Source organism: Malaclemys terrapin, chromosome 1, assembly GCF_027887155.1.
Source record: "Malaclemys terrapin pileata isolate rMalTer1 chromosome 1, rMalTer1.hap1, whole genome shotgun sequence".
Classification (NCBI taxonomy): domain Eukaryota; kingdom Metazoa; phylum Chordata; order Testudines; family Emydidae; genus Malaclemys; species Malaclemys terrapin.
In genome coordinates this window covers 20,078,335-20,098,946 of record NC_071505.1, presented here as the reverse complement: position 1 = coordinate 20,098,946, position 20,612 = coordinate 20,078,335, and the positions used below count along the sequence as shown (strand labels likewise).

The 20,612-nt window shown below is 41.1% G+C and overlaps 1 protein-coding gene across 1 annotated transcript in view; it reads right to left on the bottom strand.

The window, feature by feature from the left end:
- The window catches only part of PCLO (piccolo presynaptic cytomatrix protein), a 534,443-nt gene that overhangs the window by 34,144 nt on the left and 479,687 nt on the right, over window positions 1-20,612 (bottom strand). Inside the window, exon 22 of the mRNA XM_054016176.1 lies at window positions 18,041-18,108. Coding sequence (XP_053872151.1) covers window positions 18,041-18,108 — 68 coding nt within the window. The remainder of the gene's footprint in view (window positions 1-18,040; window positions 18,109-20,612) is intronic.

Here is a 20,612-nt window from a genome sequence, read left to right as displayed (position 1 = left end):
AGTCAAGGACATCACTTAGATCTGCGAGACTATGGCCTTGATCTTGAAACTGCTTGCAGAGTTGCAGTGAAATATTGTGCAACTTATTTGCCACTTTAAGTCTTGGGGGAAGTAAGATTAAGCGAAGGTGCAATCCTCTGCATTGAGCAGCGATAAGTCTCAAGTGCCCTGCATGCTGATGCCCTCCTAACCCTCAAGAGGACAGGCAGGGCCGCCGAGAGGGCGGGGATGCCGGTACAAATTACCGAGGCCCAGCGGTCCGGAAGGGGGCCCGGGGCCCAGCTTCCCTGGCTTCCCCTCCCCCGCCCCCTCGCCGGCCCTGTTTAGCCGGTCTGCCCTTGCTAGGGGGCCCAAATTTTTTTTTCACCGGGGCCCAAACCCGCTCTCGGCGGCCCTGACGGAAGGATCAAATAGAAGTGGGATGTGGAATCAAAATTCTGTAGCTAATGATCAGCATCACATCCCCTTAGGCTTAATTCCACCTAGTGAGCAGGAGCAACTGGGTAAATCTCCAACAGCCCTCATTACTGGCTGGATCCTGCAAGGTGCTGAGTGTTCCGGGCCTGATCTAGTAAAGGCACTTAACTGTAAGGATGTGAAATCAATGGGATGACTCATGCTTAGAGTTAGTCACATGCTCAAGTGCTTTGCTGGACTGGGGTCAGAGTTCTCAGTGCCTTGCAGGATCAAGATTTAATGCAGAATCATGTACACCTGTACTCCCAATACTGCCCAACTGTGTTGGGCAGTATTGGGAGTACAGGTGTACATGATCCTGATCTAGGAATCTAGAAGTCAGTTGAAGGATTTCACTGGTAATCCATAACTTGAGTTCTTCTGTGATAATTAATATTAATTATGCTAAAAAACCCTCTGTCCTAAATTAGGAAATGCCAAAATTAAGATTGCCTGTGCAACCTTAATTCGCCTCCATTGGGGATATTCATTATAATTAATTACATGATCACATCCTATTTTTTCCACACCGCTATAAGCAGCTGAAAACGGGGTTTTATAAAAGAAAGTGTCAGGCAACCTCAATGATAGACAGGGCTACCAGCTCCATCTATGGCAACAGATTCCATTTTTCTTAACTATTTCAGAGCACCAGACAGACAGAACACACTATGGGTAGGTCTAATCTGCAATTAAAAACCTGTGGCTGGCCCTTGTCAGCTGACTTGGGCTCGTGAGTTGACTTGGGCTTAATTGCACTGTAGACATTCGGGCTTGGGCTGGAGCCTGGGCTCTAGTACCCTGTGAAGTGGGAGGGTCCCAGAGCTTGGACTGCAACTCAAACCTGAATGTCTACACTGCAATTAAGGGTATGTCTACACGGTAACTGGACACTGACTAGGGCTTGCGGGGCGTGGGCTAATGGGCTGTTCAACTGCAGTGTAGGTGTTCTGGCTCAGGCTGCAGCCTGAGCTCTGGGAACTTCCCACCAGGTAGGGTCCTAGAATCAGGGCTCCAGTCTAGAGCCCGGACGTCTACACAGCAATTAAACAGCCTCGCAGCCCAAGTCCTGACAGCCCGAGTCATCTGGCATGGACCAACTGCAGGTTTTTAATTGCAGTGCAGACATACCATATGAGGCTTCTCAGCTGGGTATGAAATACCTTTCATTTCACTAAAGGACAGTTCACATGCTGCAAAATTCTGTATCTCTTCTAGATAATGCTGCAAGACATATTAAGCAAGTATATTGAATTACTGGGCATGTGTGTACTATTAGATGCAAATGCCATGTATTGGGAAACAAGAGCTGGGAATATTAACAGTAGAGCTTACTGAATACTCCCCTACAGTCATGGAGAAAACTAGCAGCAGAGTTGGAATTGAACCCACCTCTCCTGAGCCTCTGGTCACTGTTTTGCCCACAAGACCATCCTCCTATTCTAGTGAAGAGCAGGATCTAGTAGATTGTCTCTGCTTTTATAGCACACAGACATTTTCTACAATACCTTATTTATAAAGCCTGTGATGAGACTGGCCATATCTGTATAAATGTTGTGTGCTGTAGATAGACACAGCAAAAAGAGAAGAGAAGAAAAAATACTGTATCTATTTGAAACTGCTGTGGGGAATTTTAAGTAGCAGTAATTACTTGAGTGGGAATCTGGCCAAGACACAATAATTATGAAAAGTTCTATGAGATGTTTAATAACCAACAGTGGGCAGGACCTTGGTTTAAATCTTACCTTCAAGATTGCACCTCCAGCAAAACAGCGTGCCTCCCCTAACACCATCCTGGGTATCAGTCTGACTATGAGGGATATCTATGACCTATTAAATCACCACCTTCACCATCTCTTGGTGTGTGTTGGTGCTTGTGATGCTCCTAGGTCTGACCTTGCTTAACTAGTGATATCCCCCAAGATCATAGCCCAAGATGATGCTGTCTAAAGACACTGTATTGATGTCATTACAGAGGTGCCCATCTGGGAAAAAGCAGAGTGGGGAAGTGGGAGGGGGGACACAAAATAGGCCTTACTGGTTAGTTCTAAAGTCCTAAACAAACTCTGTTTAGAATGATTGAATAAGCACCACATAGTCTGAGATGAACTCCTATAGAATGTGATTACGTGGCGGGGAAAGTGCATTGTTTCCAACTGACAGAACCACCACTTTCAGAATATTTTTCTGTTATTGCTTTAGGCTTTGATTGTACATTTTTAGCTCCAATCTTCTAGAAAGGTTGAAAGGATATTAAATCTCCTTTGCAGTCCTTGCATTATCCCCCAATTGTTTGCAGCCAAACAGTGGCACAAAAGGCTCCTTTCAGAGACCATCCATTTTATTGTCAACAATAGAGAAAGGCTGCCTTAAGGAAAGATCTTTAAATACAACAGTGGTGCAATCAACAAGTTAGCACTACTGCAGGAAAGCAAGCCCTGTTTGTTCACTGGTGAGTTTTGCTGCAGGGGGCAGAGAAAAGTAGATGAATATATCTTTATAGAAAATGGTTAGTCATGTTTGTTTATTTCTTAGATAACCACTAGCTTTTGTCGTGATTCCCAGAGGGCTTCTAATATTGTGTGTGTGTGTTAGGGTGAATAGGATGGGATGAGATGTTAACCCTGATGAGCTTATGCAAAAATGATAATGGCAATGCTGTGCCACACAGCTGTGACAAGCACATGATCTGCTTCACTGTTTTTAGCCTTGTAACAGAAAAGCAAAATAAGCTTCTTCTTCTCTTGCCTCTTCTCATGGACTATGGGCCATGGCAACTAATGACTAGAAGTCAGCCTGTGCCATAGACTTTGGGCACAAATTCAGAGGTATGTGTATTCAGTGTTCCACTTTGGGTCTATCCTACAGTAAGGCAGGGGTTCCCAGGTTGGGGAAGGAGTCCCGAGGCTATCCGACAGATATGATTCAGTAGGGAAGTTTAGATTTTCCTCAAAATTAAAGAAGGGATCAAATTTGGTATTCATTCATACTACTGACACTAGCAAATGTACACTCCTTTTCAGCAAGCCGTTACACTATGGCAGACTACCAGAGAATGAAAGACGGTCCTGGGGTCAGGCCACTAGTCTAGGATTTGGGTTCTCCACAGATGTCTTGTGTGACTGTGGCCAAGCACCTTTATGTATCAGTTCCCCATCTGTAAAATTGGGTTAACAGCACTTCCCTATCTCACAGAGGTGTTGTGAGGATAAATACATTGAAGACTGAGATACTACAGTAAGGGAACCATATAATTACATAGACAGATAATGCCTTTTGATGTAATACTGTATATACTGTAATAACACAAGCTGCCTTTTCCACAGTAAACATGCACTGTAATGGAGATTTCACTCCACTGTGCCATGATAACTATAGCAGAGCATCTCATTTGATCAGCCTTAATGAAAAAAGTGGCCAATAACAGAAACAAATCTTGTACAGATGCTGCATGTGGAGGTTCAAGAAGCCCTTCATTGGGCAACTACAGAATAACTTCTTGTTGTGGGTGTTTAGTGTTTGATTTATGCCCTTCTCCAAGGGGAGCTGCATTGGTGCTAAGCAGCTCTGAACATGACACCATAAATGGTTAAGTTAAGCAAGACACAATTAGGGCTAATTTAGCCCATCTCCTTGGGTTCATAAATCTGTACATAAGTGTTCTGACCAATCCTAACTGACAGAGGCGACACATGAGGGGCATGCAGGGTCAAGTGCCCCACCCAATTTCTGCTTGCCCTGTCGCACTCTCCCCACTCCATCAGAGTTACCTGCGGTGGGGAGGGGGCTCTGTCTTTCTCCCACTACGCTTGCCCCCCAGCAGCTCGGCCCTTGTGCCTGGCAGCTGGGCCCAGGCGGGGAGCGGAAGGGGCCAGAACAGCCTCTTCTCACACTGGCTACTCTGGGTTGCTGTTCTGCTTGAGAGCCTGGTTGTCCCCTCTATCCCCAGCATGTTTCTGGCTCACTCAGCACCTGTCCCTGGCACTGGCAGCCAGGCTTGGGTGGTGTGAGAAGTGGCTCCCTCCTACTCCCCACTCGGGCCCGCCTGCCAGTCCTGCCCAGCAACAGCAGGAAAGTCACCGGTAGCAAATCAGAACAACTGTCCCATGTCAGACCTATCTTACCTGACGGAGGCTCTGGCAAGCAACAGTCACTAGTCAATTTCTGGCCCAGCCAGGATTCTCTCACAGCATGAGAGCTGGAAGTCTGCACTCCCTCCCAGCCAGCTCCCACCTGAGCTGGGCTCTCCTCTCCCCTTTTAACTCCTTTCTCTAAGCCTGACACCTACTGCACATGTGATCATAGGCGCAGAGTCGCGGGAGACCAGCAGCCCCCCATCAGCTCCCCCATTGCCCCCCCAGTGTTTGCCACATGCCGGTGGCCCCACTGATCAGTGCCTCCCCCTCCCTCCCCACGCCTCCTGCCTGCCACGATGAGCTGTTTTGTGGTGTGAAGGAGGCTATGGGAGGGAGGGGGAGGAGCGAGGGCACGGCACGCTGGGGGGAGGGGACAGAATGAGGCTGGAAGAGGCAGGATGAGGGTGGAGCAGGGGCGGGAAGAGGCGGGGCAGGGCCTTGGAGGAAGGGATGGAGTTGGGGCGGGGCCTGGGGCAGAGCTGGGGGCACATTGGAAAGTTGGCACCTGTGCATGTGATAGAGCCCAGAGCAGTTCATTGACTCTTTCCTGGCCAGTTTGGGGTTTCTATGCTCCACCACATCCATAGTCAAGCACGTTCCCCTCAAAAACTTTGGAGATTTAGATAAAACTCCTGCTGGATTTGCCATTACACCACTGTAACTGTCATTTAAACTTCAACTATTGGAAATTAAAGGCAAGATCTTGAGTTATACCATGTAAGGCAATCGGGCTATACAAATGTAATGAAAGCAGAATTTGGACTAGTATTGGTACCGTATTCTCAAGCGCCTAATATGAAATTGATCCTTAAATTGAGTTTTGATCGTTAAACTGGGTTTGTGACCAACTATAATTTTCATCACTGATAAGATAAAACCTGCTCTCTGCTACACAGTTGCATCCATATTGACTTCAATAGAGTTGTACTGTATGTAACGGAGAGTAAAGTGTTGACCCCAAATTCCTCCCAAAGTACATTTTTCACAAAACATTTGTTTTGGGCTGTCCAATTCGAGCTTTTCCTAACAAAAATAGATTGACACTATCTTGTGGTTCTTATTAGTACAAAATAATTACAGAACTTAACACCTCAAATGGTAATTACACTTGCTGTTGAGCACAGCGGTTGTTTTAGAACTGCACACTGAATCAGATTAGCATTTTTGTCAACTAAAGGAAATGTGCTTAAAAGTTACTTTCTGCCAAATTTATATTAACCCTCTATAATGTCTATCATGTAAACAAAGCTTTTTGAGACAGAAATTGTCTTTATTTAAGTATCTTGTGCTGCACTGCGTATATTGTCACAGTTAACCAAATAACAGATACAAATATTAATTAATAATATAGTGAGGTTGAGACAGAGCATGAAACTGCTGTTGGATTGCTAAATGCTTTTCCATGTGACTCTGTGAATACATAAGGCCTGATTCTGATCTCAGACTGTGGTTAATCAGGATTAGCTCCACTGAAATTCACATAATTCAACAATGGAGCTCATTGCCACAGTGTCCAAGAACTTTGAAGGATTCAAAGGGCTAGCTGAAAATTATATACATAATAAGAATTATAACTAGAAATACTCAAAAAAAGTTGTTTTTGGAGGAAATATAAATGCTCATGCTTCAGGATTTAAACTGATCTCTAAATATTGTGTCCAGTTCTCGGCACCACACTTCAGGAAAGATGTGGACGAAGTGGAGAAAATCCAGAGGAGAGGAACAAAACTGATGAAAGGTCTAGAAAACATTACCTATGAAGAAAGATTGAAAAAAACCTGGTATGTTTAGTCTGGATAAGAGAGGACTGAAGGGGGACATGATAACAGTCTTCTAATATGTAAAAGGCTGTTATAGAGAAGGGTTATACATCGTTCTCCTTAACCACTGAGGACAGGATAAGAAGTAATAGACTTAAATTGCAGTAAGAGAGATTTAGGTTAGACATTAAGAAAAACTTCCTAACTGTATGGGTAGTTAAGCACTATAACAAATTACCCAGGGAAGTTGTGGATTCTCTGTCATGGAGGCTTTTAAGATCAGGTTAGACAAACACCTGTCAGGGACATTCAAGATAATACAATGCATGGAACTGGACTAGGTGACCTACTGAGGTCCCTTCCTACATTTCAATGATTCTATCATTCTACTATGGGGTAGAAGAAGACTTTCCAGTGGTAGATTATCCCATAACTGACTAGTGAGTTTTTCTTGCTGCTTCTTCTGGTACAGGGTACCATTGGAGACAGGATACTAGACTAGATGGACCATGTGTTTGATCTGGTATAGCATTCTCTGTGCTTTAAAATTAATGGATTGACACTGGCATAAAACCAGTGTAAAATCCAAATCAGGCCCTCTTTATGCAGAGGGATTATTAGAGTGTCTGAGCAAATTAGATATACAAACTCTGAAAGAATGAATGGCCAAATCCTTCACTTCCTACACAAGCAAAACTCCCAGTGAAATCACTAACCACTACAACCTACCCCCTTACAACTCTTTCTCATCGTACATATACAGATATTCTGGAGCAGCTATGTGGATTAGCACAAATGAAAAGTCACTGGGAGTTTTGTTGGAGAACATGTGAGACCAGCAGTGACACACAAGTTCCAGGGTTGGAACCTAATTTAGCTGAAGAGCTCTGGAATCCACTGCCCAGCAGTCACAAGACTGAAATTTATTCTGCAGACTACAAAAGATCATGGAACTAAAATGTGCTCTTGATGAATGGAGAACCCCACACTCACAGCTTGGGCTAGTTCATCTTAACCCTGCTCTTCTTGTTTAAAACAAGTTTTTTTTTTACCTGTAACCCACGACACCAGGGAACTGTTTATAGCACAGGGAACACCAGATATAAATAGATTTCTTGGCGCCAATCTAATTCCAGGAGGCTGAACATTCCGAACATGACATAACTCAGCCCAAAGGATTGGCCTGTGAACTTAGTTAATCAAGGTTGAGTCCGTAACTCAAATCTAAGTTTATGAGGTTACAGCTACCTAAATTAAATTTGAATTGTTGGCTTTGCTTCTGCTGCTAACACGCTGCACTATACAAATTGTCAGTTCAAATTGTTAATAAATCTTGCCCTTTATTTCGCTCTCACTGGAATTCTAAGAGAACTAGTGATGGCAGAACTGAAATCAGCCCAGGGGCGAGAAATTACACAGTACATGGTATATCTCAGAGAACTCTGTCGGACAAGATGGGTGATCAGAATTCCAATGGGAATGTGCTGCAGAGGATTTCTTGCATTTGTATAAACAACTGTCAGGAGCTAAAGGAACCTTGCTTATTTAAGTGCAGTACACTGAAGCTCTGAAACCCACAAATCAATGAGAATGTGGGGAGTGAGAGATCACAGAGAGGGCAAGACAAAAATGCTGGTCATGAAATAAAACAGTTACTGTAAATGCTATGGAGTCTGATCTCCTGGTTATTCAATAACCCAGATCTCCCCCCTTGCAGCATTATTTGTAGCCACTTAGTTGCTCAATTGACCAACTGTTTTAACTTAATTTTCCTGGTTTCTCCAATGCTACTTTATGTGTATAGTTCTGTGTTGGTCACAATATCTGAGAACATTGCTTTGGTAATCATTCCAGGCCTGATTTTCCTCTCATGCCAGTTTTAGGCGGATGCAACTCCACTGCCTGAGGCCGCGGGTAGTAATCGATCTATCAGGGATCGATTTATCGCGTCTCGTCTAGACGTGATAAATCAATCCCCGAATCGACGCCCGTATTCCACCTCGGCAGGAGGAGTATGCAGAGTCGACGGGGGAGCCACGGAGGTCAACTTGCTGCCGTGAGGACGGCCAGGTAAGTTGAACTAAGGTACTTCGACTTCAGCTACACTAATAGCATAGCTGAAGGTGCGTATCTTAGATCGATCCCCCCTGCCCTCCCTGCAATGTAGACCAGCCCTGAGGTGGAGTTAATTCTGGTTTACACTGGCATGAGGAGAGAAGCTAGCCCACTGTCCATTTCTCTTTTACTGCCCATATTGTGGAAAGGTGGTACTGCCCCAACAAAATGCAAATAAACACATGATAATACATAACATAATAATGAGTTATTGAGAATTCTCAAATAATTTGGGTGAAATTTGTGACCCTACTGAAACTGTGAAAAATCCCCTTGATTTCAGTGAGGTCAGGATTTCACCCTTCAGAAACACTAGTTATGTTTAGACAACTGTTTGAAGTAGTAGGTTTAATTTCAGTTACATAAAGGGGTAAACTGACACACTGACATACCACAGCATCTACTGATATCGAAGTTGGGCCTAAAGTTATTTAAATTTGTTAATGTATATGTTTGATCAACACAGAAGAAAGAAAGAAAGAATCTGAATATCTGGTATTGCAAATGAAAGGGAAAAAAGTCTTGCAAAAAGTAGTTTATCGGTAACTTAAAAAATATACTTACTGATATCTTATCTTTAAAAGAGGAAAAAGGAATACTGGTTCTCTTTATACAGATACTCTTTCCATTTTCTGCTAGAGACAGCAGTTTCCCAAATAAAAAGACCTAGATTTGATTTAAAGAGCTGTATTTTATTTAATTAATCATTTAGCATAACTCACCAAATGTAATAAAACTTTAACCAAAGAAAAGATAGCACAAGCTGCTGTAATATCATCATACCTCCATTGAGTTGAATTTACACCAGCTGGCCCCAAATAGACAAAGGATCTGGCCCATTACAATTGTTTCATATTTTGGGCTTTTTCGGTCCACACATGGAATCCATGTTTTTTGCAGGGAAATCATGCAACCTCAGCATATGATTTTACTTTATAGTTTAATCTTAACTGAATTTCTTTTGGAATAATGGGCAAACATTAACTGGCAACACTTCATATTAACCTTGCCATTTCTAACTACTTTATTGCTTATTAAACTTTATGATACTCTACAGCACATTTGATAATCTAAATTAATGCCTTGTCATGACACTAAGCAGTTAACCTACTCTGATCATGGTAATTTTTTATAGGAAAGAAAGTGAGCTATTAGAATATATAGGATTAGCAATGCAACCCTTCTGGCCAGGTGCTATTGGCAATAACAAGGGCTGGGTTCAAACAGCTAGGGTGCCAAAACTAACGAACACCCCCAGTTCGAGCCCCCTCCCAGAATTTCTGGGATCACTAAATACCTTCCATGGGCACCCTTAATAGGCACTATTTCCCCACTTGCAGATATTCAGTTTGTGTATGAAATAAGAAAAACTTTATTAGGGGAAAAGGGAACACATGATCAACTTGGGAAAACACAACAACAATATATTTATATGAATGATAAATAAAACACTCCCTTACAGTAGCTTTGGCAATAGTCTGTAAACTCAGATCCACATTCACCAGTGTGAATGTTCAATAGGCAAATTTCTCTTTAGCATGTCATTTCCTGCTTCCCCATCCTTTAAACTGCACTGAGTTTGGTGTCAGTGAGGAGCATAATCCCAGAGTTAAACTAATATACCTTTTACTCAAAATGTGTAATTCCTTCAAATCGACTTTGAGTAAAATGGGCTTTAGGGATGAGTTGAGCATTTTATTCTCCAGGTCGCACTGCGTAACATTTAGTCATGTTGATGAGCACTTACTAACACAAGTAGCTCAGTTGACTTACTGTGAGTAAGTACCAACCATTATGAAGAAGGGTTGCACAATTGGGGCCCACAGAAAGTAGCTACAAGGACTTCTTTCTCCAGGTACTTTGGATCCTCTATATCTCTTTCCAACATAGTTCAGATTCCTCTCTCCTTATAGTCTCAGCCCTCTAGTCCAAATTCACCCTTAGTATACATTCCATTTGTTACAATAAATAGCTTCCCAATAGACGGAAATGTAGTATGATGAAGTCTAGACTCTTAGAGAACTCTACATTCAGGAAGTTCTTGATGAGGGAGCAGAGTGTATATGGAGGATGGAATAAAGGTTGAATGTTACAGTCTTGTCTCTCTCCCTTTTAATGCTTGACTATTAAACATGGAGTCAGAAGTGAGGCGGCGGCTGCAGGTACATGAAATCAGAAACTAAAATTACTGCATAAGAAAGAAAAAAACAACAAACTATACAGGACAAGATTTACAAGTGCTCGCATCTGTCATTCTGTCAGGATGGCCAGACACCAAGGGAGAAGCTCCACCTGCCTCCCAGGAATACTGAAACTATCAAGATGAGCTGAGAGTCCAATATAGCATCCTATATAAAGGCAGTAGAATCATAATAACTGGATCATTGAGAATAGAAACTCAGGAATACACCAGAGTGATCTTGTAAACAACAAAAACTGTATACTGGCCAAAAATGACCACGGGTATCAGAGACCTGATGAGCATGTGGGGCAATGCAGGTCAAGCAGCAAAAAGACAATTCAAATATACAGTGTTCTTAAGAGACCTTGAAGAAAAGTAGGAATGGATTTTTTTCATTGCAAACCACACAAACTAACTCATTGTGGTAGACTAGTATTCAGACTTCTAGAAACTACACAAACTGTCAGACACTACTTCAGTGATCATCACAAAGAAAGCAATTAAACATTTCAGCATGAATGGTATCCCAGAATCTGTAGTTTCAGACAATGAACTCCAGTTTACTTGCTGTGAGTTTAGGAATTTATCTCAGAATTTGAATATTACATCTGTACTATTGCCAATCAAATTAGTCATACCACATCATGCCATAGCCAATCAAATGGCAAGCCAAATCAGCAGTTAAAATTGCTAAGACTCTATTAAAAAAGGCTGCAGAAAACAAAGAAGAAATATATAGCAAGCCATTCGTGAATGGAGAAAGACATCCATAGAATGCATTAGTAGTAGCCCAGTACAACTTTTTCTCCCACAATTCATCATAGTCTCCTCTTGTGGAGTCATGCATCATGGGAGACGTAGTCCAGGTGGGGAGCCAGGCCAATAGAGCAGAATGGAAACATGAGGCAACTGAACTACAACTCCAAGAAGGCACTCTGGCAGCATATCCAAATCAAAGTATTTTGGTTTTTGACTGAATATTTGAGGCATTCTTTTTAGATTAAAAAAAAATTCACACATAAAGCAGAAATGAATTTTTTCATTTAGTTGAAAACTGGAGTTTTCACTGACAAACAATTTTTATTGAAAAAATTTGGTGAACCTTAGTGGATAAGGAACTGGCTCAAATCCACATAACCATAAAATGACATTCAGCAGTGCATCTTAGACTTCCTAGATCCTAGTCCTGTACTCTAATAACATTTCCTCTAAATCACCCATTATTTAGAAATATATCTGATCCCTTTAACTTGTGTAATGAAAAGCAGAATTTCAGAAAGCAAAGGAGGAGCGCTACATCAGTCAACACAAACTGCAGCACTTTCCCTGCTTATTTTCTATTCCTCTATGCCACCTTCTCCCAGCACTAAAGCAATTTTTCAGTGCCAGAGATCATCCTTGCTGATATTTTCTCTCTTAAATATTTCTGGCACTGATTAATCTTATGCTGTTGGGAGCCCTAGATGGTAGATGTGAGTTAGGACTTGACACAAAGCATGATAGGGATTTTATATCAAAAGGCAGTTTTAAAAAAAAACACGAAGGCTGAAAAATTCTAGGCATAGCAGCTTTTTTTAAAAAAAAATAAAAAATAAAAAAGCCTTTACTGCAGAAAACAGGCAGTGTCTCATTTCATATATAGATCTCTTGCTGATTAAGCACCAAATTCTGCCATCTTTACTCACTTTGAGTAGTGTTTTATTCCACAAATAGTCCCATTGACTCAGTGTAAGTAAGCCCACAATAAGCCCATAAGCACATAGCCTGATACTATTAAAAAGAACACTGTCTCTTGACTCATAGGGCTCTTGAAGCAAGATCTTAAGAGGGTTTGGCAATTTTCTCTTGCACTGCATTCCTGGAGATGAATTTAAAAACTAAAACTATCCATTCAATCACACCTAGATAGCGTTGGTAACACTTCTGGTTGGCTCGTTTTTTCTTTAAAGTCTTGGATCAATATCCATTATGGTCAAATCAATTGTTATATGGATAGTAACTATAAGCTTCTATTGATTAAAGAAAAATACTTGCCAGACCAGACCATGATTTAAAGGGAAAAAAAAACTGCATTAGCAATAGTTTGACATACCTGTGATGCTTGACACATTTTGGAAGGCAGCAAATAGTGCAGGTATATCACTGTCAGAGAAGCTCATAATAGCTGCTGCTAATAGCCTAGATTGTTGTGAATACTAGTCTAAAATTGCCGTGGAGAAGTTAGGCAGAACTCCAGCTGTAGCTTAAGCTCTCTGCCGCTGGACCTTCTTCTGAAAGTGCTTTATATATTGAACTCACATTACCATCAAAAGGAGTTCCATACAGGCTGGGCTTTACAGAGTCAATTTATAAGAGGTAAATTTTTGAAACTGCTAGAATCAGCTGTCACAGCATAATTGGCCAGTGAGCTTTCTGATGAACGGGTTTGGTGTTTCACTGGCTGAGTGTGTTGTCAGTCAATGTGCTACTAGAGAGATATGGAGCCGAGCTGGGATTTGGTTGTAGCAAACAATATATAAAGTTCTGTTAAACTAAAATAAACACAACCTTAATGCAGGACACATGGGATAATTGGGAATTATTCTTATTAGTAAGAAGAGTTATGCATTCTCCCTCTCCCTCTCTCATCTCCTTACATATACCAAAAAATTCAGTATTTACACAATGAATCTGGCTATTTCCAAACTCCCAGGGGAGATAACACTTTTCAGAATCACAATAACCCATTGGCATCGAGATGAAACTCTTGTGTTGCCTCTATAGATGAACACCAAGCAAGAGAAAAACTGAAAGGAGAGTGGAATTTTCCAGCCTCAAACATAATAAATAGGTTTGCTCAAGACAAAAAAATGAGGTGGAACAAGTCAGTATGCATGGCTAATGCTGAAGAAAAGTGTAAGACCCTGAAGAAAATGTGGGCCAAAAATATGTTTGTGAAATACTACACTTAAAGGGCTATCAAGATCTTTGCCTGCATGGAGCATTGGTTCCAGACATGCCAGTCACACATGGACAAAGTGTCTGTAGCTGCCCAATTGAACCCGACAGTTTAATCATTATCAAATCTTTGATTAATGGTAACAAAACACCGTTAGCTCTAACGTAAGTTCCCTCCTTTTCACACTATCAGTGGATGTCCAAAGTCTGCTTCCTCAACTCCTCTTCAATGAATGAGTGGTCTCTTCTGAGGAGAGAATGTACACATTCGTTTCAATTTACCCCGACAAATAAAAGCAGCTGCTTAGTTCATTATGAGTGGCAAAGAGCCAACAGAGAATGCTCCCAGTGCAGGATCGGCTTAGTGCCAACTTAAACACCTCTATTCTGCTTCTTCTCACAAGTCCGGCCATAAGGGGTGTGGTCATAGTACTCAGTGCTACAAGGATTCTGAAATGCCACAGACCCCAAAGACAACTCAGGACAGATGGGCATGAGTTACAGCAGCTCCCAGGCCGGCCCTGACTTATGCCGGTGACTGTTTTGTTCTCTATGGCAGCCTGGAAATCAAGTGGTGCAAAGGTGGCTAAAGCTACTTTGGCTCCTCCTCTTACCTTCGGGTTGTGTCCCTCAGGAGGTGTCACAGAATCTAGTCCCCTGAGACTGCTACAGTGCCATCAGTGTATTCTTGCCTATTTACTTTAGGGGAATTCACAAATGTGTCGGAGAAAAAACCTATTCAATGTGTTGCTTTTTTATATCCTGCTCCCTAAGCTACAGTTCCTCTTTAAAGTCTAGATCTCCTGTACCAAATATCAAACTGTATTCTATGCAGACACTAGTAAAAATTTAAGCAAGTGCACTATCATCTAGTACTGATTATTTTTATATGCACATGTATTAAAGTACACATCACCCATTATGTAAGATATCCATAGATACTTTTCTATTAAAGTCCTGTGTTTCCTTCCTAATATTTTTATTGGACGAAATTTAAATAGAGAGCTAGCGAACAAGATGAACATAGACATTTATGAATGACAACTTAGTCTATTTTAAATGGTTGTTTCCTTCTGAGCCGTGCCTAATTTGTAATGAAAGAGGTGCCAGGGCTCAAGCAGTTATTTTTACTTTCATAACTGACATGGCAAGCCCAGAGTGGCTGGGGCTATGAATAGCCAAGCCTAGAGGTAATGTGGCTCAGCCCAGGCACTAATTAAGCACTGCTTCAGAGAATTGGTATTATTGGATATTAGAAACAGACCTAAGTCACAAAATTTGGATCAAAATCTGGATCTAGATTTCAAACATTCTAAAGGTAAAGGATGTAAAGACCTGAGGGTTTGTTTCAAGGCATCTGTTACTGTATATAAATATAGAATGTGAATTCAATGTGAAGGAGGGACTATCTCAGGTGAGCCCAAATGTACATAGCTTTACTATTTATCTGATTCCTGTCCTATATTGTACTTTGGTTCACTGAGCTTACTCAAAGGCATCATTAATTCCATGAAAGTAAAATAAATCAAACTCACCTTAAGTATAATTCAGGGAATCATATTTATTAGAATTATACTTATAACCCTACTACTGTTATGGATGTTAAGGATCACATTTTAATCTTAATGTTTCTTCTCTTTTTTTTCTTTTTCTCTGCAAAATTAGAGATGTGGATAGCTGCCCAAATTTTCCTGTAAAGTGATATACACACCTTTAATTTTGGTCATTTAGACATGTAAGTACAGATTTGTAAATAATCACATACTTGCACATCTTAATTATCTACAAAGATTGTGCAAAATTGGAGAGGAGCCTTGCAAAACCTATTCCTCCCATCTCTGTATTTTTTTTAATACTCTGCATCCCATCTGTGACTTGAACCTTGTAGAGGGTGGTTTCCTGTCTGTCTTGTCCAAACATGAGACCACTTTTCTCAGTCTAAGGCTACGTATATGCTGCCACGGTAAGTCGACCTACGCTACGCAACTCCAGCTACATGAATAACGTAGCTAGAGTTGACGTACCTTAGGCTGAGTTACCGCAGGGGGTCGACGGGAGAAAATCTCCTGTCAACTTACCTTACTCTTCTCATCAGGGGTAGAGTACAGGGGTTGACTGGAGAGCGATCTGCAGTTGATTTGGAGGGTCTTTACTAGACCCGCTAAATTGACCACAGGTGGATCAATCTCAGAGCATCGATCCCCGCTGTAGTGTAGACCCAGGGCTGACGAGAGGTGGGGGAAGCCGGTACAAATTACTGGGGCCCGGTGGTCCGGAAGGGGGCCCGGTTTCCTCGACTGTTTAGCTGGTCCGCCCTTGCCAGGCGGCCCGAAAAAATATTTTCACCGGGGCCCGAACCCGCTCTCAGAGGCCCTGTATAGACCTGCCCTCAATCCCTACATTTGTTTAAAGACATTTGTGACATGCCGATTTTGATACAGCCGCCTTTGGAGCTGTTGAACCAGACTGCTGAACTACTCTGAGTACTAGTAATGAGAACTCATCAGATTGGTTCCAGCGCCATCTAAGGACCTGATTCTTCTCTCACACCTAGTGTAACTCTATTGGCTATACTGAGGCTTTATCTACACTAGCACTTTTGTCAGCAAAACTTTTGTTGGTCAAGGATGACATAAATTTCAGAAACAAAAGTGCCAGTGTGGACAGCGCTATGTTGGCGGGAGATGCTCTCCCGCCAAGAGCTATTGCCACTCATTGGGAGTAGTTTTATTATGCCGGTGGGAGAGCTCTCTTCCATCGGTATAGAATGGCTACATAGGAAACCTTATGACGGTGCAGCTGCAGCGATACAGCTGTGCCGCTGTAAGGTCCGTAATGTAGACACAGCCTTAGTCTAGTGTAAGTGAGAGGAGAGTCAGATTCTGAGTTTTAGTCCCCACATAAAGTGGAAACAGTGCACAGGATGACTAAAAACCAACAATGCAGGAATTAAAAAATGGAAAGCTTCAATGTCTTAAGGGCAAACATCTTTTGCGTAGGAATCTCTTGACAGAATAGCCTACCAGGCTGTGCAGCACCAGTTACAATCATATTAATATAATCACTTCTAAAAATATTGTTTAGAAAATAAAAAATATGCATAACACACTGAAATACAAGCTGTTTCCATGAACATTCCAGATTTTGGTGTTTATCCTAGGTGGCACCTGGGATCAGGGTACTAATCTTTCAAGCCCAGATTCAAGTAGGGACTTAATACTCACAAGTGAAAATGAGTTTCATGGACTCACTCTAGTTAGGGCTGGTCAAAAATTTTCCATTGAAACTGTCTTACAATGAAAAATTGAGGCTTTGACTTAAATTTTTTTCCACAAAAACTTTCTGCTCCCATTCTCCTACAGAGGACAAGGTCCCCAGCTAGACGTCATGTCCCATGATGCACTATGACTGCCATGATGGTTGCAACTTCTCTTTTCACCCAGAAGGGAGATGTTGATGTATCATGTAGTCTGGCCAAGGAGCCTGGCCTAGAGAGGAGAATGGGAACATGATACATCCAAACTACAATTCCTATAAAGCACTGCAGCAGCATTTCAAAACTGCAATATATGTTTTTGGACGAAATATTTGGGATTTTGATTTTTCACCAAAAATATGATTTCTCCACAGAAAAAACACCATTTTCCAACCAGCTCTAATTCTAATTTCCCCCCCGCCCCATTTTATGGACATTGTCTGTATCATGCTAATTCCCACCAACACTGTTCTTTGATAGTTCATTCTATTGGTGTATGTCACAAAAGCATGACCCATTTTAGAGATTACTGTCGGTATTTGGGCCTGAGCTACTTTGGGACAGCTGTGTGGGGAACCTCACAGGCACTGATAGGCATATTGTCCTCATTGTCATGGACACTAACTTTCCTCATAGATTTAAATAAAAAAAATCCAAGATCTTCCCCATCAAACCAATATTCTCAAGGAGCTTCATCTGGGTACAAGACCAGCAGTCAGCCTGGAGGTTAAGATAGTCCCTTTATTTTAACTTAATGTCGGATGGAGCCACCTCATATTATGTTTCCTATATTTAGTGGGTAGCATGAAATGTACTAAGAAGAGCCTGATCCAGTGCCCAGTGAAGTCTTTCTATTGAATTCAGTGGGGGCATGGAATCAGTTCCATAGACTACATTAAGCATTTCTTTTTATTCCAGTAGCATGAAAAGCAATGAGAACTGCTGTGTGAGAATTGTTATTCATTGCAAGATGGCTATTTAATGACCTTAAATAAACAGCTAAGATCTGATTCTCATTTACACTAAAGCCCTTTGACATTGCTAGGGTGTAGCAAGGACCCTCAGAGTCAGGCCTTAAGACTGTCATACAAACACAGATTCAGCTAATACTTCATAATGTGAACAGTTGAAAGAATAATTATTCTTTTGTATAAACTGTCAGACACCTCTTTGTAATGTTGTTTGTATTTCATTTTACCTTCTGCATCGGTTAATCCCACTCCTGACTGCTTTACTGATTCTTGTCCATTCTGGCTCATCTTCCCTCTGTTGAAAAAAGCAGTTTTGTAATGGTCAATGAAGCCTTGAACAGAAGATACCAAAGCACAAAAGAAATCCTCAAACAGAAAGGGCATTGGTACAGTCCAAAAAGAGAAGAAACAATCACTTCCTGACATCCCTCAAGGGTGCCAAATATGTTTCATAAATAACAGGAAAGGCAATAACTTTGCAGAGAATGTGATTGGACATGCAGAATTTCTTGTTTCTGTAAACAGCAAGTCTCCCTTTGTCAACTGGAAGAGACTTCGGAGATGCTAAATTCTTTTTTGCAGAAGCTTGTAATCACATCTTTGGAAAGCTTGTTACTTGATCAAATTCTACTCTCCCAATCGGTCTGTTATGGTTAAGGGGAAATGTGAAATAAATAACACAGGTCCAGAAACTGATCTTAGTTACACAAGCATTAGCCCATGTAATATTCTAATATATCACAGCTCTTGACCGGATGCAGTGTTGTTGCAGCCACGTTACTAGCAGGATATTAGGGAGACAAGGTGGGTGAGGTAATATCTTTTATTGGACCAACTTCTGTTGGAGAGCGAAAGAAGCTTTCAAGATTACACAGAGCTCTTCTTCGGGTCTGGGAAATGTACTGAGTGCCACAGCTAAATACAGGGTGGAACAGATTGTTTAGCATAAGTAGTTAACATATATTTCAAGGGACCATTAAAGGTAAAGTAGCCCATTAACAGCTTTCCAGTCATAAGGAAGAAAGGAGGGAAAAAATGCCCAATAACAACTATGTAGGTGAAACCAGACTATCACTACAGTCTCCAATGAACTCATACAGAGAAATATAAAAGAAAAAAACACAATATCACCCATGAGTGCACACTTTTCACAAAATGATCACTTCATATCGACCTCTCAGTCCTCATTCTGAAAGGAAACCTGCACAACACCTTCAAAAGATGAGCCTGGGAGCTTAAATTCATAATGTTGTTAGACACAAAAAATCATGGACTTAATAAAAATACTGGATTTATGGTCTATTACAATAATCTATAACACACAACCCCCCTCTTCCCTAGCTTCCCTCCCCTCCTTCCCCCACTATGACTGGCGTAGTGTTAATGAGCCTCTTCACCTTGTATGGGCCTTTATGATATATATTAACTACTTACGCTGAACAATCTGGTTCGCTTTGTATTTAGCTATATTTCCCAGACCTGCAGAAGAGCTCCGTGTAAGCTCAAAAACTTGTTTCACTAACAGAAGAGGGTCCGGTAAAAAATATTACTTTACCCACTTTGTCTCTTTATGGTTTTGGTCACATCATTCATGAGTCAGTGCTCTTATACCACAAGAGGCATCCTCAGCAAGATATTTGAATTAGATTACTATGATTTGTACAGTAAGACAAGTTTTTGCTCAATCACAGTATTTCTTTAATAACTGTTGTGACACTACAATTCAGGTTGGGATGGGAAGGCTCTTTCATACTCATTGAACATGATAAACAACTCATCATTGAGACACTATAACTCTGATCTCATCTATTGTGTCTGATCTTGACAGCTACCCAGTGTGATAAAATTCCTTTGATTTAGAAGAAGAGTTATTTCTTCTATTCATTTGATTAATATGGGCAGGTTTTTATCTATGTTACAGAGATCAGTGTAACAGAGATCAGTATCTGGTCCTGTGTTGTTTATTTCAGCTTACTCTTTACCTATTCTAGCAAGTCACAACATGCTTTGAGGCATAATTACAATCCTCCAGAAAATAAACTTTGCAATTTTGAATTGACTCTTCCAATTTACAATGGATGACCTTACAATGTACTGTGATCGAGATGTAGTGCCAGATCCTCAACTGGTGTAAATCGGAATTGTTCCATTGTAGTCAAATGGAGCAGTGTTGAGCTACACCAGATGAGGATCAGGCTCTTAAGTTTCACATTGCAGAAGGAAGTCGTCCTTCTCTGTGCTAAAATAAAAAAAAAAATCTGATGGGGAAAAAGTAAATACTAAACAGAATTTTGAATTCAGTTTAATTGCCTAGCAAAGTATTTCTTTTTTCGGGATGAATTTTACTACAAAGTATGGCAAATATGCTGTAGAGAATTATTAGTACGCAGGGTCAGATTCCCTGCAAATTGTGTAGTCATTTGCCATTCTAGTTTAGTAGCATTTCCCACCCACCTCTTTGCACTGGTGTAAAAGTCTACACAATGGACTGGGCAATGAAGAATCTGGCCCCTATTCTCCAGCAGGGTTTGGTCTGAGTGACATTGGTAATTATCAGAAGTTTCATACAAGCTCTGGCATTTTGATAATGAGAGATGCAAAAAAAAAAAATGACCCACCAAATGAAGTGATTTTATAAAATGCTTTCTTCTATTGTTATATAATTATTAATTTCCCTTGAGATTTGTAACAATGTCTAACATCTGCAATGACATGCTTCTAATTAGCTACCTCATCAAATAATCCCCATAGTATCACTTTTTAATTTTTTTTTCTTAGCTAGATATTCAAATGGCCAGC